Genomic DNA, 25855 nt, shown 5'->3' with positions numbered 1-25855 from the left:
TAATTTCTGTCACTTTATCGAAAGTCCACAAACAATTAAACAAAAAAATCAATTCCTCCTTAATAAAATAAGTGTTTTTTCTTAACTCAAGTGTTGTGTGGGAAAAGTTTTTATTATATATTTTGTGTTTTAAATCTGTGTTAAAACTTGTACAAACAAACATTTTACAAAAGGTAAGAAGAAAATTATATTCTCTTATTAGACAACAATCATAGATCGATAATATAAAATGTATGCAAAGGTTTATTATTATTATTAAAAGAAAACTATAAATATGCTGGTGTAATTATGTGAGTGTGTACGGTATTAATTAAAAACCTAAATCAGCTAGGACGGAATCCAATTCTGATTGTAAATTGGAGGCCTTGTAGCGAACTTGTGAAATTTCATCTTGCAAATTGTCAACATTGGCCTGCAATAGGACATTGCATTTTTTCATGGCAGACAAGCGTCCCTCATGCTTCTTAAGGCGTGGCTCCAAGTTCTCCTTCTTAGCCGAGGTAGGAGCATCCTAGGAAAACAGAACAATATAATAAAATTTAGCTAAATTGAAGGTATCTAATTATTGATTATAACACAAACCTCTGCTTCTGATTCACTTTCGGTTTCATTGCCACTTTCTTCGGACTCAGATTCTTCAGACTCTTCCTCAGATTCCTCTTCGGACTCTTCTTCCTCCTGCTCTTCCTTTTCTTCATCATCCTCATTTTCTTCATCCTCGTCGGCATCTTCTTTCATCGAAGCTGCCATTTTGTGTACCTCCTTCTCTAGTTTCTTGAATTTTTTGTTTTCTTCCCTGTTTTATTACACGAATAACAAAAGTGTTATGAAACATTATGTATTGTAGTTGTTTAAGTTTGTATGTATTCCAAAACTTACTTGAGTATGACGTGATTCTTTTTCATGGCCTCCTTGAGTGCTGTTTTTTCCTTTTTGGCAGCTTCTTCTTTTACCTTTACTTTAGTTAATTTACTGCGCAATACCTTGACTTCCTTGACTAAACGTTTCTCACGTTTTTCGGCCTTCTTTTCTTCTGGCTCATCTGGATCACTTTCACTTTCGGCCAAGTCAAAGTCTGGTGAACTGTCACGACCATTGTGGACATCACTGGCTCTCCTTGAATCCACACCGCCACCCTAAGCAAAGAAATATGGAAGGTTTTATGTATTTTTTCTAAACAAAAGAAAATTGTTAAATTTTTTTAAACGAATAGGGAAAAGTAGTTCCATTCTAAGAAAGTTTCAGAATGTGATCATATCAGTGCAACTTTTCTTTAGCAAAAGTTATCAGATTCAGACTTTTTAATAAAAAAAACTTGTCAGGGTCAGATCCACTTTTCTTTAGAAAAAATTATCAGAGTCTGATCCAGTTTTTTTAGAAAAACTTGTCACAGTTTGATCCAGTTTTCTTTAGAAAAACTGTCAGAGTCTGATCCAGTTTTCTTTAGAAAAATAACTAGTCAGAGTCTGAACAAGTTTCTGTCAGAGTCTGATCAAATTTTCTTTAGAAAAACTTGTCAGAGTCTGATCAAGTTTTCTTTTGAAAAACTTGTCAGATTCTGATCAAGTTTTCTTTTGAAAAACTTGTCAGAGTCTGATCAAGTTTTCTTTTGAAAAACTTGTCAGAGTCTGATCAAGTTTTCTTTTGAAAAACTTGTCAGAGTCTGATCCAGTTTTCTTTAGAAAAACTGTCAGAGTCTGATCCAGTTTTCTTTAGAAAAATAACTAGTCAGAGTCTGAACAAGTTTCTGTCAGAGTCTGATCAAATTTTCTTTAGAAAAACTTGTCAGAGTCTGATCAAGTTTTCTTTTGAAAAACTTGTCAGATTCTGATCAAGTTTTCTTTTGAAAAACTTGTCAGAGTCTGATCAAGTTTTCTTTTGAAAAACTTGTCAGAGTCTGATCAAGTTTTCTTTTGAAAAACTTGTCAGAGTCTGATCAAGTTTTCTTTTGAAAAACTTGTCAGATTCTGATCAAGTTTTCTTTTGAAAAACTTGTCAGAGTCTGATCAAGTTTTCTTTTGAAAAACTTGTCAGAGTCTGATCAAGTTTTCTTTTGAAAAACTTGTCAGAGTCTGATCCAGTTTTCTTTAGAAAAACTTGTCAGAGTCTGATCCAGTTTTCTTTAGAAAAACTTGTCAGAGTCTGATCCAGTTTTCTTTAGAAAAACTTGTCAGAGTCTGATCAAGTTTCCTTTTGAAAAACTTGTCAGAGTCTGATCAAGTTTTCTTTTGAAAAACTTGTCAGAGTCTGATCAAGTTTTCTTTTGAAAAACTTGTCAGAGTCTGATCAAGTTTTCTTTTGAAAAACTTGTCAGAGTCTGATCAAGTTTTCTTTTGAAAAACTTGTCAGAGTCTGATCAAGTTTTCTTTTGAAAAACTTGTCAGAGTCTGATCCAGTTTTCTTTAGAAAAACTTGTCAGAGTCTGATCCAGTTTTTTTTAGAAAAACTTGTCAGAGTCTGATCCAGTTTTCTTTAGAAAAACTTGTCAGAGTCTGATCCAGTTTTCTTTAGAAAAACTTGTCAGAGTCTGATCCAGTTTTCTTTAGAAAAACTTGTCAGAGTCTAATCCAGTTTTCTTTAGAAAAACTTGTCAGATTCTGATCCAGTTTTCTTTAGAAAAACTTGTCAGAGTCTGATCCAGTTTTCTTTAGAAAAACTTGTCAGAGTCTGATCCAGTTTTCTTTAGAAAAACTTGTCAGAGTCTGATCCAGTTTTCTTTAGAAAAACTTGTCAGAGTCTGATCCAGTTTTCTTTAGAAAAACTTGTCAGAGTCTGATCCAGTTTTCTTTAGAAAAACTTGTCAGAGTCTGATCCAGTTTTCTTTAGAAAAACTTGTCAGAGTCTGATCCAGTTTTCTTTAGAAAAACTTGTCAGAGTCTGATCATGTTTTCTTTAGAAAAACTTGCCAAAGTCTGATCATGTTTTCTTTAGAAAAACTTGCCAAAGTCTGATCATGTTTTCTTTAGAAAAACTTGCCAAAGTCTGATCAAGATTTCTTTAGATGAACTTGTCAGAGTCTCATCAAGATTTCTTTAGATGAACTTGTCAGAGTCTGATCAAGATTTCTTTAGATGAACTTGTCAGAGTCTGATCAAGATTTCTTTAGATGAACTTGTCAGAGTCTGATCAAGATTTCTTTAGATGAACTTGTCAGAGTCTGATCAAGATTTCTTTAGATGAACTTGTCAGAGTCTGATCAAGATTTCTTTAGATGAACTTGTCAGAGTCTGATCAAGATTTCTTTAGATGAACTTGTCAGAGTCTGATGAAGTTTTCTTTTGATGAACTTGTCAGAGTCTGATCAAGATTTCTTTAGAAAAACTTGTCAGAGTCTGATCAGGTTTTCTTTAGAAAAACTTTCCAGAGTCTGATCAGGTTTTCTTTAGAAAAACTTTCCAGAGTCTGATCAGGTTTTCTTTAGAAAAACTTTCCAGAGTCTGATCAGGTTTTCTTTAGAAAAACTTTCCAGAGTCTGATCAGGTTTTCTTTAGAAAAACTTTCCAGAGTCTGAACAAGTTTTCGTTAAAAAACTTGTCAGAGTCTGATCAAGTTTTCGTTAAAAAAATTGTCAGAGTCTGGTCAACTTTTCTTTAGAAAACCTTGTCAGAGTCTGATCAACTTTTATTAAGAAAAAATTGTCAGAGTCTGATCAGGTTTTCTTTAGAAAAACTTGTCAAAGTCTGATCAGGTTTTCTTTAGAAAATCTTGTCAGAGTCTGGTCAACTTTTCTTTAGAAAAACTTGTCAGAGTCTGGTCAACTTTTCTTTAGAAAAACTTGTCAGAGTCTGATCAACTTTTCTTTAGAAGAACTTGTTAGACTCTGATCAACTTTTCTTTAGAAAAACTTATCAGAGTCTGATACAAGTCAGATTCGAAGCAATTTTTAATTTCTTTAATTGTTTTTTTTTTAATGATTTCTATTTTAACTCTCTTAAAACTAGTGGTTTCTTATAAAATACCTTATGCTTGCCATTATAATGATAAAATGATAGAGTGTGGTCAAGATCATCATAATCATAGCAAAAATCAAATTGCGTTGAGTTAGTAAGCTGGTGGCCCTTTAATAAAGCAAAGCAAGCCAAATAAAATTTTATAATTAAAGCAAATAAAAGCATTTTTACAATAACTAAAAACTAAATTAAACTTAAAAATTAAAAATAGAAATGAATTTTTTTAATATTCCATAGTAAATACATGATAGCGATATTTTACCTGTAAAGCTTGTGCCAACTTTCTTTCCAGCATTTGAATTTGTCTCTTTTGCTCTTCTATTTCACTCTTGGCTTGATCCAATTCTTCACCGGTGGTCAAATATTTCTTTTCCAAATCCTTAGCAGTTTTCTTGGATTCTTCGGCTTCCTTTTTCAACGTATTGACAAAAGCTTCTTCTGATTCGGGCGTTGTTTCCATGGTGGCCACAATAATTCTGGAACCATATTCCAAAGTTTTTTCTCTGGACTTTTCACGTTCCAGTTCAGCTTCTAAGGTGGCTATTTTGGCTAATAATTTTTTGTTTTCTCTTTCTTGAGCCTCACGATTACGCAGTTCCAAAGCCAGCATTTGTTTAGTGCTCTGCAAATCATCACGTATCTTATCAATGTCATCGAGTTCATCAGCACTGGAATCGTCCAGCACCAAAGCTGAAACAATACTACTGGCTCGAGTTGAGCTGGCGGAGGGCGCAATGCCATCGGTGGTCTGAAATTTATTATGAATTGTTTATTTCAATGTAACTATTATTATTAATTGTTTAGAAACACTTACATCTGTAGTGCCTGCAGCTCCGGGAGAGCTGCCCAACATATTGACTTTAGATTGTGACTTTTGTAGTTGCTCTTCGATGGTCATTTGTCTGCGGAATTTCCGTAGACCCTCTATGAAGGGCTTACTGCGATCATTTGTTCGTGTGGGCTTCAATTTAATGCCACCCTGAATTTGTTTCAACAGTTTATTGAGTGAATTATCGTTTTCGGTCTCATAAATATATTTATTATCCACTTTGGTCATCGATTTACAAGTGAGTATAGGTTGAGATCTAAATTTTTGGAAAAATTAAAAAGAAAATTTAAATTTTTTTTAGAAAATTTAAGAAATTTAAAATATTGCCTGTCATTGCACTCCACATGTCGTAATTTCCTGCCACTTTCTACTTCCTTCATCATTTCCGACCAGTCGGGTCGTCGGCGTGGTCTTGTTCTGCAAAGTTTTGTAGGTTTTATATATCTAAATATTTGTATATTGTTCTAAGCAAACTTACTTTAGTTTTTCTATAGCTTGTTTCCGTGCCTCTGTGACTTCCTTTTTATCACCGGGCTTTCCCAATGGTGGTGGAGGTGGTGGGGGAGCCTTGGGCACCAATGAGGGCAAGGGTGGGGGTGCCGGAACTAGAGTTGTAATATAAAAATTTTATAATTTTATTATTATATAATAAAAATAAAGGTTTATGAATTTTACATTTTTTATAAATAATGAATTTTAGTTTAATAAAATGTTAAATTTGTTAAAATGTGTTGTTAACTTAGTATTTAGTGATTTCGAAAATTATAACTGATATGTTGAGAGCATAAGTTATTTACAATGAAATGAATGACTTTTTTGGAGTTTCTTTTGAAAAATTACAGAATTTTATCAAATTTTCAACAGATCAGTATGATACTAATCTATAGTTTTCTATAGGAAATCTTCAAGTTTTCTTTAGAAAAACTTATCAGAGTCTGAACAAGTCTTTTTTAGAAAAACTTGTTAGAATCTGATCAAGTTTTTAATAGAAAAACAGAGTCTGATCAAGTTTTTAATAGAAAAACAGAGTCTGATCAAGTTTTTAATAGAAAAACAGAGTCTGATCATGTTTTTAATAGAAAAACATGTCAGAGTCTGATCAAGTTTTCTTTAGAAAAACATGTCAGAGTCAGATCAAGTTTTCTTTAGAAAAACATGTCAGAGTCTGATCAAGTTTTCTTTAGAAAAACATGTCAGAGTCTGATCAAGTTTTCTTTAGAAAAACATGTCAGAGTCTGATCATGTTTTCTTTAGAAAAATATGTCAGAGTCTGATCATGTTTTCTTTAGAAAAACATGTCAGAGTCTGATCCAGTTTTTTATAAAAAACTTATCAGAGTCTGATCAAGTTTTCTTTAGAAAAACATGTCAGAGTCTGATCAAGTTTTTTATAGAAAAACATGTCAGAGTCTGATCAAGTTTTTTATAGAAAAACTTGTCGGAGTCTGATCAAGTTTTTTATAGAAAAACTTGTCGGAGTCTGATCAAGTTTTCTTTAGAAAAACTTGTCAGAGTCTAATCAAGTTTTTATAGAAAAACTTGTCAGAGTCTGATCAAGTTTTTATAGAAAAACTTGTCAGAGTCTGATCAAGTTTTTTATAGAAAAACTTGTCAGAGTCTGATCAAGTTTTTAATAGAAAAACATGACAGAGTCTGATCAAGTTTTCTTTAGAAAAACATGTCAGAGTCTGATCAAGTTTTCTTTAGAAAAACATGTCAGAGTCTGATCATGTTTTCTTTAGAAAAACATGTCAGAGTCTGATCATGTTTTCTTTAGAAAAACGTGTCAGAGTCTGATCCAGTTTTTTATAAAAAACTTATCAGAGTCTGATCAAGTTTTCTTTAGAAAAACATGTCAGAGTCTGATCAAGTTTTTTATAGAAAAACATGTCAGAGTCTGATCAAGTTTTTCATAGAAAAACATGTCAGAGTCTGATCAAGTTTTTTATAGATAAACTTGTCAGAGTCTGATCAATTTTTTATAGAAAAACTTGTCGGAGTCTGATCAAGTTTTTTATAGAAAAACTTGTCGGAGTCTGATCAAGTTTTCTTTAGAAAAACTTGTCAGAGTCTAATCAAGTTTTTATAGAAAAACTTGTCAGAGTCTGATCAAGTTTTTTATAGAAAAACTTGTCAGAGTCTGATCAAGTTTTTTATAGAAAAACATGACAGAGTCTGATCAAGTTTTTAGTAGAAAAACATGACAGAGTCTGATCAAGTTTTTAATAGAAAAACTTGTCAGAGTCTGATCAAGTTTTTTATAGAAAAACTTGTCAGAGTCTGATCAAGTTTTTTATAGAAAAACTTGTCAGAGTCTGATCAAGTTTTTTATAGAAAAACTTGTTTTTTACAGAAAAACTAGCCGGAGTCTGATCAAGTTTTTTATAGAAAAACTTGTCGGAGTCTGATCAAGTTTTTTATAGAAAAATTTGTCAGAGTATGATCAAGCTTTTTATAGAAAAAATTGTCAGAGTATGATCAAGCTTTTTATAGAAAAAATTGTCAGAGTATGATCAAGAGTCTGATCTGTAAGAAAACTTGCCAGAAATTTAAATTTTTTTTTATTATTACAGAATTCCGAATTAATTTAATAAAATATTTTTCATGGCAGCTTAACAATCATAAAAACGACTAAATAGAAAAACAAACAACCAAGAAAAAAAAATAATAAAAAAAAAAAAATTTAGTTGTGTGTGAATAAATCTGTGAAATTGTTATTGAATTCTATTTATGATTGTGCAAATATGTATGTTTTGTATTGTGTACTTGTATTTTAATGACCTAAGGAGTGAGATCGAAAAATTCTTAACATACATATATGTTTATAAAAAAGAAACCACTAAACTTACAGCTTTAATTTTTTTTTATTTGATTGAAATTATTATTACAATTTACAAAAAAAATTATTTTTATAGTTTTAATCACTAGTGATGAAATTTTGAACCTTTTTCGGAAACCCTTCCATTAACGTTTTTATAGTGCTTTCTGTCACTTTGCTCGAACATGTAGTCCATCTCCGTTTAAAATCTACCACACTTTTGGACACCTTTTTTGTACTCTTCAATTCTCTTTTAACAAGAGCCCAATATCTCTCCACTGGCCTTAGCTCCGGGCAGTTTGGAGGATTTGCCTCTCTTGGTACAAATACCACATTATTGTTCTTGTACCACTCAAGGGCTTGTTTGCCATAGTGACAGGATGCCAAGTCAGGCCAAAAATAAGTGGACACATTATGAAGTCTTATGAATGGAAGCAGCCTTTTTTGTAAACATTCCTTGATGTAAATTTCGGTATTTATAGAGCCCGTTGTAACAAATGAGTGGCTTCTTTTGCCGCAACTGCATATTGCTTGCCATACCAAGAACTTTCTGGGAAATTTTGTCTGCTTTTGGGTCCTAAACTTTTCTTCAACATTCCCTCGAGCATCAGCAACATAAAATTTTTGACCTGGAAGTTGCGAAAAATCTGCCAGAACATACGTTTCGTCATCCATTATGCAGCAAGAATATTTTTTTATAAAACTTGACTTCAATTTCCGTGCTCTGTTTTTGGCCTCTAAATTTTTAGTAGCGTTCCTGTCAGGAACTTTTTGAGCCTTGTATGTTTTTAAACCTGCATTAGCTTTAACTTTTCGTACCAAATAGTCCGAGCACTGAGCTAACCGGGCTGCTTTCCTACCGGATGTGTTGGGAGCTCTTTTGAAAATGCGTTCTATTTTTTTGGCTTTAGAAACATCATGTGGACCATTCCTTCTACCTGAACCAGGTTTTCTATCAACTGACAAGTTCTCCCGGTACTGTTTAATAACATTGGAAACAGTTTGACGGCAGACCTTTGGCTTGGCCAACTTTTTGTAAGACCAAGTTGGGTTTTGTTGAAAATATTTAATAATTTCAGTACGCACTTTTTTCTGGTCACTCATTTTAATCAGATTAACAAAAAAATTAATATAATTGACATTACACATAATAACTGACATGTTTTTCAAAGGTAACTTGATCAAAAAAAAATTCAAATAATACTTGGGTTAAAAAATGTAATGAAAAACGTGTGTTAAGAATTTTTCGATCTCACTCCTTAATTCACCAAACAAAATTTCTGTTTCAATAATGATGCCATTATTTAGGTGTTATTAATTAAGAACATCTGTTCTTCCATTTAAACAAAATCATAAACATAAAATATGGAATTGTATTTTGAAAATGTGAAGGCGATATGAATGCAATACATACATAAATTTAATTCTCTGTATACAAAAAAATTTAACTCCTTAAAAAATATGTACATTACCGCAAAAATAAATAAATTATATAAAAAGGATTATTATTATTGTATATTGAAAAATAACGCACGATATATTTACATTATGATTTCAAAGCTTCATTAAAGTTCAGTTAAAAAGTAGAAGAGAATAACAAACATGATAGGAAACGCGTAGAGGAGCAGTCAACTTGAGGTAAAGCTGGTTGGGTTTTAAAAAGGCATATTAAAATCGTTGGTTTGTTGTAATTGTTGTGTTAACAAATGGGCTAAGAGCTTTATGATTTTCGAGTTATTATTTGGAGCGGATTTCCTAGTTTTGTTTTTTACTGAGACAACAATAATTGAGAAAATTTCACACCAAATAATGTCAAAAATCCTAAGAGATATTCAGTATGTCAAATATTTAGTGTAGTATTTTATAATTTTTAAAGATTATCCAGTATTTTTATATTTTATTTGAGGAATAGAAGTATTTAATACAGGAAATATTTTCAGGAACTTGTCAGAGTCTGATAAAGTTTTCTTTAGAAAAACTTGTCAGAGTCTGATCAAGTTTTCTTTAGAAAAACTTGTCAGAGTCTGATCAAGTTTTCTTTAGAAAAACTTGTCAGAGTCTGATCAAGTTTTCTTTAGAAAAACTTGTCAGAGTCTGATCAAGTTTTCTTTAGAAAAACTTGTCAGTCTGATCAAGTTTTCTTTAGAAAATGTTGTATTGTCAGAGTCTGATCAAGTTTTCTTTAGAAAATGTTGTCTTGTCAGAGTCTGATCAAGTTTTCTTTAGAAAATGTTGTCTTGTCAGAGTCTGATCAAGTTTTCTTTAGAAAATGTTGTCTTGTCAGAGTCTGATCAAGTTTTCTTTAGAAAATCTTGATCAAGTTTTTTTTATAGAAAAACCTGTCAGAGTCTGATCAAGTTTTCTTTAGAAAAACTTGTCAGAGTCTGATCAAGTTTTCTTTAGAAAAACTTGTCAGAGTCTGATCAAGTTTTCTTTAGAAAAACTTGTCAGAGTCTGATCAAGTTTTCTTTAGAAAAACTTGTCAGAGTCTGATCAAGTTTTCTTTAGAAAAACTTGTCAGAGTCTGATCAAGTTTTCTTTAGAAAAACTTGTCAGAGTCTGATCAAGTTTTCTTTAGAAAAACTTGTCAGAGTCTGATCAAGTTTTCTTTAGAAAAACTTGTCAGAGTCTGATCAAGTTTTCTTTAGAAGAACTTGTCAGACTCTGATCAAGTTTTCTTTAGAAGAACTTGTCAGACTCTGATCAAGTTTTCTTTAGAAGAACTTGTCAGACTCTGATCAAGTTTTCTTTAGAAGAACTTGTCAGACTCTGATCAAGTTTTCTTTAGAATATCTTGTCAGACTCTGATCAAGTTTTCTTTAGAAAATCTTGTCAGACTCTGATCAAGTTTTCTTTAGAAAATCTTGTCAGACTCTGATCAAGTTTTCTTTAGAAAATCTTGTCAGACTCTGATCAAGTTTTCTTTAGAAAATCTTGTCAGACTCTGATCAAGTTTTCTTTAGAAAATCTTGTCAGACTCTGATCAAGTTTTCTTTAGAAAAACTTGTCAGACTCTGATCAAGTTTTCTTTAGAAAAACTTGTCGGAGTCTTATCAAGATTTGATTAGAAAATGTTGTCAGAGTCTGATCAAGATTTCTTCAGGAGGAGTTTTTTATAGAAAAACTTGTCAGAGTCTGATCAAGTTTTCTTTTGAAAAACTTGTCAGAGTCTGATCAAGTTTTCTTTTGAAAAACTTGTAAGAGTCTGATCAAGTTTGCTTTAGAAAATCTGGTCAGAGTCGATCAAGTGTTCTTTAGAAAAACTTGTCAGAGTCTGATCAAGTTTTCTTTAGAAAAACTTGTCAGAGTCTGATCAAGTTTTCTTTAGAAAATCTTGATCAAGTTTTTTTTATAGAAAAACTTGTCAGAGTCTGATAAAGTTTTCTTTAGAAAAACTTGTCAGAGTCTGATAAAGTTTTCTTTAGAAAAACTTGTCAGAGTCTGATCAAGTTTTCTTTAGAAGAACTTGTCAGACTCTGATCAAGTTTTCTTTAGAAGAACTTTTCAGACTCTGATCAAGTTTTCTTTAGAAAATCTTGTCAGACTCTGATCAAGTTTTCTTTAGAAAAACTTGTCAGACTCTGATCAAGTTTACTTTAGAAAATCTTGTCAGACTCTGATCAAGTTTTCTTTAGAAAATCTTGTCAGACTCTGATCAAGTTTTCTTTAGAAAATCTTGTCAGACTCTGATCAAGTTTTCTTTAGAAAAACTTGTCAGAATCTGATCAAGTTTTCATTAGAAAATGTTGTCAGAGTCGGATCAAGATTTCTTTAGGAGAAGTTTTTTATAGAAAAACTTGTCAGAGTCTGATCAAGTTTTCTTTAGAAAAACATGTCAGAGTCTGACCAAGATTTCATTAGAAAATGTTGTCAGAGTCTGATCAAGTTTTCTTTAGAAAAACTGTTGTCAGATTCTGATCAAGTTTTCTTTAGAAAAACTGTTGTCAGATTCTGATCAAGTTTTCTTTAGAAAAACTTGTCAGAGTCTGATCAAGTTTTCTTTAGAAAAACTGTTGTCAGAGTCTGATTATGTTTTCTTTAGAAAATGTTGTCAGAGTCTGATTATGTTTTGTTTAGAAAATGTTGTCAGAGTCTGATTATGTTTTCTTTAGAAAATGTTGTCAGAGTCTGATTATGTTTTCTTTAGAAAATGTTGTCTGAGTCTGATTATGTTTTGTTTAGAAAATGTAGTCTGAGTCTGATTATGTTTTGTTTAGAAAATGTTGTCTGAGTCTGATCAAGTTTTCTTTAGAAAATGTTGTCAGAGTCTGATTATGTTTTGTTTAGAAAATGTTGTCTGAGTCTGATCAAGTTTTCTTTAGAAAATGTTGTCAGAGTCTGATTAAGATTTCTTTAGAAAAACTTGTCAGAGTCTGATCAACTTTTCTTTAGAAAAACTTGTCAGAGTCTGATCAAGATTTCTTTAGAAAATGTTGTCAGAGTCTGATCAAGTTTAATTTAGCTTCCATTGTAGGTCTTTGTACTGTCATACTTTATGCAGTCATGTCTTAGCTTTAATCGTATGCCTTTATACAGTCATATTTTAATTCTTTATAAAGTCATATTTAAGGTCTTTATATAGTCATATTTTAGTAACCAATCTTTGGGTTTTAAACAGTACTTGATACAGTCATATTTGAGCTTCATTGGTAGATCTTTATACAGTCATATTTTAGCATTATTGATCAGTCATATTTTTTCCTTCACTCCTCCGTTACTACACTAAATACCCGACATACTAAATAACCCTATTTGAAGCTACTATATTTAGCAACCATTTTATGTAGTAGAAGAAAATAGTAGTAATAATTGTAAATAGTTATAGTAAAGAAACGGAATGCCATCAGCTCTGACCCGTCTAAACTTACCATTCTTGATACTGGGTTCACGTTTTATTGACGGTGTTTTACGTAAAGTTTTCGTTTTAAATTCGGGCTTTGGCTCCTCTTTTGTTTCCTTAAGCACCTCGTCGACTTTGGGTACTTTTTTCAAGACCGGACGCATTTTCAATACATTCTCGGTACTTTTGCTAGGTAGGGGTTTCTCTTCGCGTTTAACATGTCTTAGTTTCGGTTTCTCTAACTTAAAACGTTGTCTACGTTCGCGTTCCTCTTCGGTTTCGCCTTCGACGGCCTCTTCGTCGTCTTCGATTTTTTTCATTGATTTGTCACGTTTAACTACGACCGGCCTAAGTTTGGGCTTTTCTAGGGAGAAACGGCGTTTTAACTCACTTTCTTCTTCCTCTTTTTTGGGCGGTTGTGTCTTGGGTGGAATTAATTTTTTAGCTGTCGCTGTTGTAGTTGTTGCTGTTGCTGCTGGTGTTTTGCTATTGTTGTTGGTTTGTGTTTGTGGTTTTTTAGCAACGGACTCCTCTTCTTCGGATTCTTCCTCTTCAGATTCCTCCTCTTCGGATTCCTCCTCTTCGGATTCTTCTTCAGTTTCCTCCTCGGTTTCTTCTTCCTCTTCTTCCTCCTCCTCCTCATCGGTTTCCTCTTCCTCCGAGGAAGAGGAAGGTGGTGTGGGCTCCTTTTTCTTGGCCGCTAGGGATTTTGTGGTTGTGGTTGAGGTGGGTTTCTTTAGGGTGGCGGGTTCTTTTTTCACAGGTGTAGTAATTTTCTTGGTAGGTTCAGTGGTTTTTTTCACAGTTTCACTGGGTTTCTTTAAGGCGGCTGTGGGTTCTGCATTCGTTTTGCTCGAAGTCGTTGAGGGTGTAGTTTTCTTTAATATACTGTTATTGGGGGTTTCGGCCTCTTTGGCGGCGTCTGCTGTTTTCCGGGCCCAGGGTATAGATGTTTTTGTGGTGGGCTTTAAGCCACTTTGGGCGCCATCATCTTTAACCCATGGTGGCCGAAATGTGGTGCGTCCCGCCGCATTACCACTGGTTGTTGTGGTTTTAGGTGCAACAAAAGGCATGTTAATTATTCAATACAAATTCTATCCTTTAAATGTTCTCCAAATTTTGTTCCAATATGTTTTAATCACTTAAAACATGTTTAATTCAGATAAATTACACTGTATTTGTTCGTTTAATTAGTTATTAATTAAATTTCTTTTGTTTTTATTTTTTTTTGTTTTAAATTTTATTTAATTTTTATGACTAATTAAATATTTATTTATTATTTGTTTGCTTGTTCTGTTCGTCGTTTAGTAAATAATAATTCGTTCTATTGTTGGCGCAAAAGAAAAAGTGAAAAATTTATCTTTAATATTTTTTTATTTAAAATTTATTTTCTTCTCAATTTAAATATTTAAAGCACAACAACTGTTTATGTTTCCTAAAGGCATTCAACATTTTATTTTATATACAAATTTATTTTTTTTTATTTTTATTTTTAGTTTTATTTATAGATAATGAATATTAAAATATTAGCATCACTAACAAACTGAACTACAAAAAATAAAAAAAAAATTAAGGAAAATTGTGTTTCTTTCATTTCTTGGCACAGACTTTTAGTCAAATTTGTTTACTAATACCAAAAATATATATTTTATACTCATGACGTTGGAATATTGTCTTTATATTTATACATTTATAAATAATAGATAAATTAGAATTGATCATCAGTTTATAAATGTTTGTATGGCTACAAATTCAGGGCTTATTGAATAGGAAAATATACTATATTCTTTATACTTTATTAGCTTTACTGTAACTGAGACACTTTTCCCATAATTTGTTAGAAATTTTAACGAAAATATTGAAACAATTTTTAGTTTTACTATAAATTTGTAAACATTCAATGAAACAGGATTTTCAACGCAGTTTAAACGGAAAATTAAACATCGTTTAACTGAATTACTCTCAATAATTGACGATGAACTAACTAAACCATTTGTAATTGAAATTCAGAACATTATACATGATATTGAGAAAATTCCAAATGAAATTGAGAATTTCCATTTTAGATTGAGAAAATTCAAACAGAAATTGAGAATTTCAATATGAAATTGCAAAAATTCCAAATGAAATTGAGAAAATTCCAATTGAAATTAAGAAAATTCCAAATGAAATTGTGAAAATGCTATTTTACTCTATATAAATGATATACATTAAACAAATAACATGGTTCCTTACAAGGGAAATAGTTCAAAAATTGCAGACATTCATCAATAGATGTCTCCGCAATATTTTAAGAATATGGTGGCCTCAAGGAATAACGAACGACAATTTGCTATCAGGGACTAACCAAAGAAATTTTGAAAATGAGATAAAGAAGCGTAAGAAAGGAACAGTCTGAGGTCCCACATGCGGCACTTGAGTGGAACCCTCAGGTATTTCGAAGCATTGGACGACCAAAAACATCATGGAGAAATACTGTAGCTAAGGTGACTAGAAAATCCTACAACCAGTTACGATACATAGCAAGAGAGAGAGAGAGAGAAGATGTAAGAAATTCGTAGAAAACATTTGTAAACAGACTAAGTTCAAATTAAAATTGTTAATGAATTGTAATTATGAACATGTCTTCATAATAATAATAAACAAATAACATAAATAGGTAATGTTATTGACCAACAATCTTGCAATTCCAAAGCGCTTTGTTGGAATGATGTTGCAATCTCTAGTAGTTATACAGGACTTGGAATCGTTAATTAATTCTTCAAGATATAAAATCCTCCCTGCGGTATCAATTACAGCTATTAGGTGGATGTTGTGGCCACGGAAAGTAGGAATTGAACTGTTATAGATCCAACATCAACTAAAAAAATATTTTAGGACATTATGACAATACGACCTAAAAGCAGACCATTTGAATCCCCCAAATGTTTCTCAATTTCATTTAGAATTTTCTCAATTTCATTAGGAATTTTCTCAATTTCATATTGAAATTCTCCGTTTGAATTGGAATTTTCTCAATTTAAAATGGAAATTTTCAATCTTATTTAGAATTTTCTTAATTTTAATTTGAAATTATCAATTTTATATGAAATTTTCTCAATTTCAATGAAAAATGGTGTAGTTATGTCCGTCCGCTGGGTCAATAAGTCCGCGACTTTTAGAATTTCACGGAATTTAACTGAAAGGACAAAACTACTCCTCCCATTGACTCCAGTCAAAATTTGAACAAGCTGTGTCATTTAGTTTATGTTTGACAGCCCTTGATAGCAGACTACCTCTTGACTTGAGAAGAAAATTAAAAATTTTCGTCTGCTCATAAAGCATTAGTTTTTGCGAAAAAAATCCATCATTCAAATAAAGGCTATGCTTGATAAATACCATCAATTTCAATGTAAAAAAGTGGTTTACTGAATTTCGTTGTGGTCGTACAAGTACGGAACATGCCGAAAGATCTGGACGCCCGAAATAATTGAAAAAAAAATCACGGTCGAAGATTGAAAGTGTTAGAGATGGTGGAAGACATAGGTATCTCACGTGGCTCAATTTAAATGATCACTTGGTTATGAGAAAGCTTTTCGCAAGATGGCTGCAGCGTTTGCTCACAATTAGGTGCACAAAATTTGCAGTTTCCATGGCAAAAATCCATGAACTAGGCTACGAAATGCTCCACCCTCCGCCATATTCACCAGATTTAGCCACGAGTGACTATTTCTTGTTTCCAAAACTGAAGAAATGTATCGGCGGAAAGAAATTTTACTCTAAATATGAAATCATCTCACAGACAAAACCCTATATCGATGAACTCGATACACAAATTGGAGAAACGTGTTGAAAAATAAAATAAATTTAAATGTTTCATTCAAAAAGCCAGGGACTTTCACCCTAGGTAGGAGGTTGAGTCCTCCTACCTAGGGTGATACATTTTCGTCATATAATATCTGTTGATCAGAAATGTTTTAAATTGAAAATTGGCAAAATCTCTAACCAAAAAAAAACTGAAAAAAAATTTCCGTCCGTCCGTCCAACGTTTAAACAAAATTAATAAAGGATATGGCCTATGTCAGACAGCCGGTGCAATGTCTGGACTATAGGGCGGATGAGGCAAAACTTCCCAACCACTTCATTCTAAATAGTTTTTAACAGGTATTACAACATGTGGCAGAGCGATGTCATGATGGAATATTACGGTTTCATGTCTGGCCATTGTTCGGCTAATTTAAACGAATAAGTTGCGTTTGGTACAGGTTCCATGTGATAGTTTGGCCAGATTTCAGCAGCTCATAATAGATAGATATGGTTTGTGCGGTTCAGAAGTAGTGATTTTGACACGGAAGACAAATAATGCCCAGGCCAGCCAAAAAAGTTTGAAGACCAAGAATTGGAGGCATTACTCCATGAAGATGGTTGTAAAACTCAACAAGAGCTTGCCAAATCATTGGGAGCTACTCAAGCAGCAATGTCATTCATCCAAATGCATGTAAATTGGTTAACATACGAATTGAAACCGAGAGACCTTGAAAGATAATTTAGCAAGTCCGAAATTATGCTTGAAAAGAAAATATTTTTTCGCCAAATCGTTACTTGCGATGAAATTGGATCCATTACGATAACCGGAAGCGTAATAAATTGTATGTGAAGTCCGCCAACCAGCCTAATCGATACCAAAGCCAAATATCAAGGTAATGTTCTGCATTTGGTGGCAGCAAAACGGTCACATCGGAGCTGATGAAATCTAACTAGACCAGCTCAGGCAACCTGTACCGAATGCAACTGATTTGTTTGAAATGAGCATTGGCTGAAAAACATCCAGAATATGCGGACAGGCATGAAACCGTAATATTCCATTATGACAATGCTCGGACACATGTTAAAAACAATTTAGAAAGAAGTGGCTGGAAGGTTTTGCCTCAACCGCCTTATAGACCTTGCCCCGTCCGACTACTATATGTTTCGATCACTGCAGAACGCTCTCTCTGGGATTCGCTAATAATGGCAAATTCTTTGAATAAATTTAGGGGAAACACTATTGCAAACTAACCTGCAAATCTTGCATATGCATATTCCATATCATCGTACATTACATTTGTACACCTATAGAGTGGAATAGATTTTGCAAAAATAAGATTATCTGAAAAATAATTTGGTCTTTATGTTCCATTCAGAGGAAACTATATTTTAAAATAATAAAAAGTTCTTTCGAAATATTGTCCAAAATATTGAGCGAAATAATGCTATATTGTACGTGACATAAAACGGAACTCATTTTGAGGTATGCGAAAATATTCGAATCGTGAGAGGCGTTATGTTTTCTTTTAATTTCTTACACTAAACGAAATATTTTTCCTTTACAATCCATAAGTCATATTTAAATAAAAAACTTTGGATGATTTTATAATAAATAAAATTTAATATCGTACGTGACATACCGTACGTGACAGATTTTTCTCTTATAATAAAACAATATATTTATTCTGAAAATATATGTATACAAAAACTAAAAAAGTGAATAGAAAATATACATTCGGTTTCAATAAACAATTTGACAATAGCAAAGAAGCAATCAGAGTCAAATTCATTTCATACTACAAGCTAATTGGGAGCATTAAAAATCTAATATAACCAGTTTAAACAGTTATTTTTGTCTTGTAATATGATGTAAATACTTTCACATAGTGTAACATTTTATTATTTTCTTCTATTCAAATCATCTTGAAAAAAAGTTTCAAGGGTTTTTATGTTTTCAGTCGTGGTAGCGATTCTCGTGGAATTGCCCATATGTTGCTAATCATTATATTGTACAAAAGTTTCAAAATAAAAGTTAAAAATTTGAAAAATCCCTCATTTTTAAGTCATACACCCAATAGTAACACTGGAAAGAAATCAGTTTCAGAGAAGACAATAGCAACAGACTATGTCACAATAATCTTGTCATGAAAACGATATAAGACTATATGGTCTTCATTTATTATAATCCCAGTAACAAAAATGAGAAAAAAGGTCACAAATATGTGACCTGAAATAGTTAAAATGTTGGTTGGAAAAACCAATGAATTTTTGTGGGTTGCATTTTTGTCTGTAATTAAGATGTTTGTAATTTCCAAGATTTTTTTGCTGGAATGATTTAATATAATTTTTTTTTGTTGGCATTTTTTCCAAAAGTTGTTTATAATTTTTATAAATACATACAAAATTTAACAATTATTTACAAATTTCTAAAAACAAGACACAATTTCCTTTCTTTCTTTCCCTATAAAATAAGTCTACAATTTCATTCCCCACACATGTCAAAATAAATGGCCACAAACTAAACGTCATGCTGTAAAATTACTAACAAATATGTAGTTTCCAATGCATTATGTTTGCTTTTTTCCCCAAATTTTCCATAAAATTAGCCTTAGTATATACTTGAGTAAATAGTTATTCAGTTTAGATGCTATAAAAATTTACAAGGAAATTTTTAATATTTTTCTTTTTATTCATTCAATTTTTGGCAACAATTCTCTCACTCCCTGTTGTTTCCAAGTTTCCCAGAGTTATTCGCATATTTTTTGTGTATTTATTTGAAAATTTTTTGGTGTCGTTCTTTTTATTTTTATTTTTGGTTTTTGTTGTTCTTCATCTTTATTTTTACTCGATTTAATTTTATTTTGGTGAAAATTGTGAAAAAAAAAATAAAAATGTTTTTAGTGTTTATATAGATAGATAGATATTGTATTTATATAGAGACGAATGAAGAGACACATACACATATTGTGATGGTTTGTAGTATACAGAAGAAATGTACATATGTTCTTTTGTGGGAATTTATACAGACGATGGCGAATAAAGCGAAAATTTAGGAGATTTTATGTTTTAATTCAAAATACCTAAATGAGTCTTTTAGACTTAGAATTGTGTTGGCTATTCCGGTTAAAAAATATCATACGACCTCAATATGAAAATCTTACGATTTTGTAGGCTATCAGCTTTTAGTGAATGCTATCTACTAATTGATGAACTGATTTAATATTTTTATAAACATTTGGAGTTAAGAAAGCTATAAAAACTAAACCTTTAGTGGTTTTTATAATTTTTGAAAAATTTAATGGTGTATTTTGCCTTTAAATGGTTGGCAACTCGGTATTGAAACTTTTTGAGATATCAATTCAAAGTGAATGTCATTTGCTTGACAAAGAAGCTAAAGTTATTTATAGACGGTTGTCAGATTTTACAATATTGTCAGAAAATGTCAACAACCGTGTGAATTTAAAATTTTTGTCTTGCGACGTTGTCAGAAAAAGCATTGTGAGTACATTGTAAGACAATAATATTGTCAGAAATCTGACAACGGCACCATTGTCAGACCATTTAAAAACAAACAAAAGTTCATATTAATAATATTAAAAAAGGTTTAAAATAATGAAAACTGCGTTATAGATTGCAGCTATGAGCTAAATGATTTGACATTTCTTATCCAGTCTCCAACAAGATATAATGACTAATGTTGTATTTATAAGATTTTTGTCTTGTAACATTGGGATCATCAATAAAATAAAAAAATGATAGTATTAAAATATCAAGCACCAAAAAAAAATTCTACCGCTAAAACGCGGTCACACGAAAATATTATCAAACTTATCGAGGAAGTTGAGGCACGTTGAAGTTTATAGGATACTGGTTGGTTTTATTATAAACTTCCCAAAGATATTTTATGGCAAGAGGTCGCAGATGAACGATTGCAAAGGCAAAAGGGCAAATCTCCGCACCTCTTTCAATTGCAATTTTGAAACAATCAAAAGAAATTTTGAAACATTCAAAAGAAAAAAGGGCAAATCTCCGCACCTCTTTCAATTGCAATTTTGAAACATTTAGAAGAAACAAGTAAGAGAGCTATATTCGGCTGTGCCGAATCTTATATACCCTTCACCAAATTATACTTAAAAATATTTTTTTTTTAAATATTTTTATTTAAACAAAATCAAATTTTTTTTTTCCAAATTGTTTTTTAATTTTTTTTAAAAAAAGTTTTTTCAAAATTTTTTTTTTAAATTTCTTAATTAATTTTTTGGAAAAAGAATTTTTGATGAAAAAAAAATTAGGGTTAAAAAATATTTTTTCCCGATTTTGACCCATTGTAGGTCCAACTTACTATGGTCTTATATACGTCGTTGCAAAGGTCTTTAAAATATCTATCATTAGATATCCATATTGTCTATATTAATGACTTAGTAATTCAGATATAGGTCAAAAATCGAGGTTGTCCTAGTTTTTTTCCTTATATCTCAGCCATTTGTGGACCGATTTTCTCGATTTTAAATAGCGACCGAGCCGGAAGAATTTCGGAGATATTGATGTACGAATCGTGTATGTAAGTTATTTGGGGGCTTCGGAAAGTTGATTTCAACACACAGACGGACATGGCTATATCGATTCCGCTATCTATAACGATCCAGAATATTAATACTTTATGAAAAATGTGGAAATTACAAACGGAATGACAAACTTATATATACCCTTGCCACTCATGGTGAAGGGTATAAAAAGTCAGATCAAGGCACTGATGAACAATCCCAAATTGTTTCAAATGATTTGACAGTCCTTCAGTACATTGCCAGATCTGACAACCGTCTATACATAGCTGAAAATTTGGTAATAGAAACTTTGGTTGAGCATTGCACAAATGTATGAATTTTTAAAGTTGATTTCATAGAAAAAATTGTTTGCGTTGACAACGCGAATGTGAGTGAAATTCAAAAAAATAGTGTATGGCTTAAAAATGCTGGATTTTTTCAAATGTTTAGCTTTTATTTTGAAACATTTGTACAATATAAATTTATTGAAAGTATTGGTCATTGTTAGCTATGAACTTTTCCCATTTTTCTGGCAACAAATGGAATCCCAGCCAAAAGATCTGCTCATCTTTTGAGGCCAAGAATGAATCAAGCCAATATCGGATAGTCTGTTCTGAAGTGAAGAGTATCCCAGAGAGAGCGTTCTACATCAATCGAAACAAATAGTAGAAGGATGGGGCAAGATCTGGACTATAAAGCGATCGAGTCAAAACTTTCCAAACACTTCATTCTAAATACTTTTTAATAGGTATTGCAACATGTGGTTGAGCGTTGTCATGATGGAATATTACGGTTTCATGTCTCTCTTCAAACGAATCAGTTGCGTTCGGTACATGTTCCCTGTGATTGTCCAGTCGGATATCAGCAACTCACAATAGATAGAACCGTTTTTCTCCCACCAAATACAGAGAATTAACTTAGCGACATGGATATTTGGCTTTGGTGTCGATTCGGCTGGGCTTGGGGTTATCTCAATGGATCTATTTTTCATCGCAAGTAATGATTCGGTGCAAAAATGATTTTCTTTTATAGCGTTCAAGTATCATTTCGGACATACAAATTGGAGTTTCAAAATCTCTGGGCTTCAATTAGTAATGGTACCAAATTTTCCTGTTTTTGGATGAATCCTGCTGCTTGCAAACGTTTTGAAATTGCTGCTTGATTAGCTCTCAATGATTTTGCAAGCTCTTGTTGAGTTTTACAACAATCTTCATGGAATAATGCCTCCAATTCTAGCTATTCAAACAGTTTTTGGCTGGCCTAGGCGATCTTTGTCTTTCGTGTCATTATCACCATCTCTGAACCGAACAAATCATCTATCGCAAGTTGAAACCGATGGAACATATTCACCATAAGCTTCGGTGAGTGCTTCAGCGGCACTTTTTTCAAATTAATGAAGTAAAGCAAAGCTTCCCGCATGTGAGGCTTTGGTGGTACAAAATTCGTCATTTTCGAAGCAAAAACATACCTTGTTGTTTACACTATAATGTTTAATAACTAAGTGAGAATAAATGACAGATATGTACACTTCAAAATGACATATAAGTTATAAAAAACAAAAACCGCATTCAAAAGTTATGCCATCTATTGTAAATCCTGTATATTGAAGACATACACCCAATATAAAACAGAAAATCATTACTCAAACCCAGGCTTAGCTTAATAAATACTATGGGAACTCTGCACCATCAATTTTAATGGTAAAAAAGTGGTTTGCTGAATTTCGTTGTGGCCGTACAAGCACGGCAGATGCCGATCATTCTGGACGCTCAGTTGAGGTCTCTACAACCGAAACAATTGAAAAAATTCACGATGTCATAGGCATCTCACATGTTTCAGTGGTTTCAATTTTTAATGATCATTTGGGTATGAGAAAGCTTTCCGCATTTGCAACAACATTGCAGTAGTGTTTGGCGTTGTTCAACCGCAATATGGATGAGTTTTTGCACTGTTTCTTAAACGTGGACGAAACGTGGATTCACCATTCACATACCAGAGACCAAACAGCAGTCAAAACAGTGGGTTTCTGAGGGTGAATCGACGCCAATAAAGTAATAATGATCGTTTTTTGGGATGCACTTGCTACAATCCACATTGACTACCTACAAAAGAATATTATGACGAATATTATGCCAACTTATTGGTTCGATTTAATGAGAATTTGATAAAACGACCGCATTTGGCCATGAAAAAAATTTCTTTTTCACCAGGACAATGCAAGGTTGCACACATGTCCAGTTTCTATGGCAAAAATCCATAAATTAGATTACGAATTGTTCCCTCATTTGCCCTATTCTCCGGATTTAGCCCCGAGTGACTATTTCTTGTTTCCAAACCTACAGAAAGAGATTTAATTCCAACGATGAAATATATATATATATATAACAAACAAATATCTATTTTGATGACCTCGACAAATCTTTTCCCCTTTTCCCATTTTTAGTTCATTTACTTTGTTCACGTGAAAAATTCCCCATTTTGGGAATTTTTTAGATGGAATTTTGTAAACAATAAACAGCTGCTACGAACAAAATCAACTATTGTGATTGAAAAGTTCGTGGGAAATGGATATTTCAGGGGAACATAATTTTTACAGGTTATTAACGAATGAATTTGAAAATTTACAAATTTTGCGAAAAGGATTTTTTCTACAATATTTCAACCCAAATATTATAAAAATTCCAAAAAACCAATTTGTAAAAAAAATCGAAAAAGTACCTTTTGTTCTGCGGCTCTTCAAATACATACAAGGTGGCGCAAAAGTAATCCTCCTATCAGAAAATGCTATAAATTTTGTGATTGGCCCCTAATATCTGTTTTGACATTTGTGTAGTAAACACATGCAAAATACACGTTAATAAACAATGTTACGATACACTGCTCCAGAACGCGGAATATTGCTGACTATTTATTGGACCAATAATCGGTCGGTGACTTTGGCACAACGTGAATTTCGTCATCATGAGTGATGAGGCCCATTTCCATCTTAGCGGGTACGTAAATAAGCAAAATTTACGCTTCTGGGGCACTGAAAATCCACGAAGAGCCATTACACCCGCTCAAATGGTGAGCTGTTTTCGCTGGAGGAGTCATCGGACCTTTTTTCTTCGAAGACGTCGCGGGCCAAACGGTTACTGTGAATGGTAGGCGCTACAGAGCAATGACCAACGAGTTCTTTTTGCCGCAACTTGATGAATTGGGATTGGAAAACAAGTGGTTCCAACAGGACGGTGTAACGGCACACAGTGCACGTGCCACAACCGATATGCTGAAGGATGCATTTCCCGGGCGCCTAATCTCCCGTTTTGGCGATTTGCACTGGCCAGTAAGATCGCCTGATTTGACCGCTCCAGACTTCTTTTTGTGGGGCTTTTTGAAGTCGCAGGTTTATGTCAACAAGCCTCAGACTCTTGCAGCTCTTAAATACAATATCCGTCAAGAATGTGTGGACCTATCGCCGGAAGTTTTGGCCAAAGTGATGGAAAATGACTCAAATGACAATCAACTGTGGCGGCGGCCATTTACATGACATCATATTCTCGACTTGATGTAAAAAAAATTAAAAGACCAAATAAAAATAATCCACAAGAAGAATCAAAGTTTTTAATTTTTTTTTTAATTACAGCAAAAAAAACATCGGAATTTTACTTTTGCGCCACCTTGTATGTTCCCTATTCCCATTTTCAGTTTATTTACTTTGTTCACGTGAAAAAATTCCCCATGTTGGGAAATTTTCAGATGGAATTTTGTAAACAATAAACAGCTGTTGCGAACACAATCAACTATTGTGAATGAACAAGTTCATGGGAATATCACAATTTAGCAATTTTCCCTTCTAGGCAAATGGATATTTCAGGGGAACATAATTTTCACAGGTTATTAACGATAGGAGTGCTATTTTTCTGGAAGGGATAAACGCATTGGTGAAATGTGAGACTATACTCAAAGGAGAATATACTGAAAAATAATCTTTTTTATTCAAAAAAACTGTGTTTCATAAATCAGAGATTTATGCCAAAAAATTTGATATTTTGGGAGGACATTATTATGGTGGCTAGGTGAAATGATGGACTGATTTCGATCAGTTTCAATAGCCTTCATTCCTGGGGCCAAACTTAATTGCTATAGTGATGTATTGTAAAGCTTTGAACCAACTAAAATTCTATTCCACTTGTCTGATCTGTCTGGCAAACCATAAACTTTTTCCCTGTCACCGACTGTAGCACATCATTCCCAGTTTGTGTGTGTATGAGTGTCAGTCTGTCTGTCCGTCCGTCTGTCTGTTCTTTGTTATACATACAATAAATACTATTTGTGTATTTTATTTTATATTTCGAATAAGAACAAAACCGAAATGTCTGAAATAAAGGCACACAAAAAAAAAAATATAAAATAAAAGTTTATTTTCCGCTGAAAAATCGACGAAAAAAGAACGGACAGAAGAAAATAAAATTTATAGAAAAAATAAAAATTTTTGTTATAAAAATAAATTTATGGAGGCGTTATAACGCAATATATTTTAAATACAAAATTCATTGTGCCACCACCACTTTGATTCAATATATAGAATATTAACAAATCAAAGAAATATTTCGAATACAAAAAATATCTCAATAAAATTTCTAATTAAAAATCAATAATAAATATAAAGTACTTTTAATAATAGCAATTAATCACTTTAATTTAAAATAAAAATATAGATTTTGCCATTTTTTTGTTCATAGAAACTAATAAACAGTTGTTGTTTTTCTTTTTTTTCAATTATTTAAAGCGAAAAAAGTTTTTTTTTATTCTTTTTGGAAAATATTTTTCTAAACACCAAATTTTTTTTTTTAAATTTTTTATTCAGTATTTTATTTTTGGTAAAAATAATTCTTTACACTTTGCACTGTTCGTTTTTTTTCTTTGAATTTTTTAATATTTTTTTTTTTTATTTCATTCAAATGCAAGAATTTTCTATATATTTTCAATATTTTATTTTATATGTATGTGTGTTTGTATATTCGACCTTACGCACTAAAACGTACAAAATTATATCTAGACAATATCGTTCCACGGCCTAAAATGAACTAGTCAAATTATGGCTGGC

At 32.2% G+C, this 25855-nt stretch overlaps 2 protein-coding genes across 4 annotated transcripts in view; one reads left to right on the top strand and one right to left on the bottom strand.

The window, feature by feature from the left end:
- The window catches only part of LOC135949370 (trichoplein keratin filament-binding protein), a 78696-nt gene continuing 52841 nt past the window's right edge, over positions 1–25855 (top strand). Inside the window, exon 1 of the mRNA XM_065498910.1 lies at positions 1–173. The gene's annotated coding sequence lies outside the window, so the exon portion shown is untranslated. The remainder of the gene's footprint in view (positions 174–25855) is intronic.
- Positions 94–25855, bottom strand: sals (sarcomere length short). Of its 3 annotated transcripts, none has more exons than XM_065498908.1 (9): positions 25794–25855; positions 12465–13760; positions 5258–5384; positions 5107–5196; positions 4765–5035; positions 4213–4698; positions 880–1136; positions 583–796; positions 94–511 (listed from the first exon to the last, which is right to left on the bottom strand). In XM_065498908.1, exons 2-9 carry the CDS (start codon positions 13507–13509, stop codon positions 311–313), a joined length of 2691 nt encoding a protein of 896 aa, XP_065354980.1. In that variant the 5' UTR covers positions 13510–13760; positions 25794–25855; the 3' UTR covers positions 94–310. The 3 variants fall into 3 exon arrangements, with proteins under 3 accessions (XP_065354980.1, XP_065354979.1, XP_065354981.1); XM_065498907.1 differs by having other exon boundaries at positions 25775–25847; XM_065498909.1 differs by having other exon boundaries at positions 12828–13760; positions 25775–25846.

This window comes from Calliphora vicina, chromosome 1 (assembly GCF_958450345.1).
Source record: "Calliphora vicina chromosome 1, idCalVici1.1, whole genome shotgun sequence".
Classification (NCBI taxonomy): domain Eukaryota; kingdom Metazoa; phylum Arthropoda; class Insecta; order Diptera; family Calliphoridae; genus Calliphora; species Calliphora vicina.
Note: the sequence above shows the minus strand (reverse complement) of the source record. Positions and strands in the feature narration are given on the sequence as shown.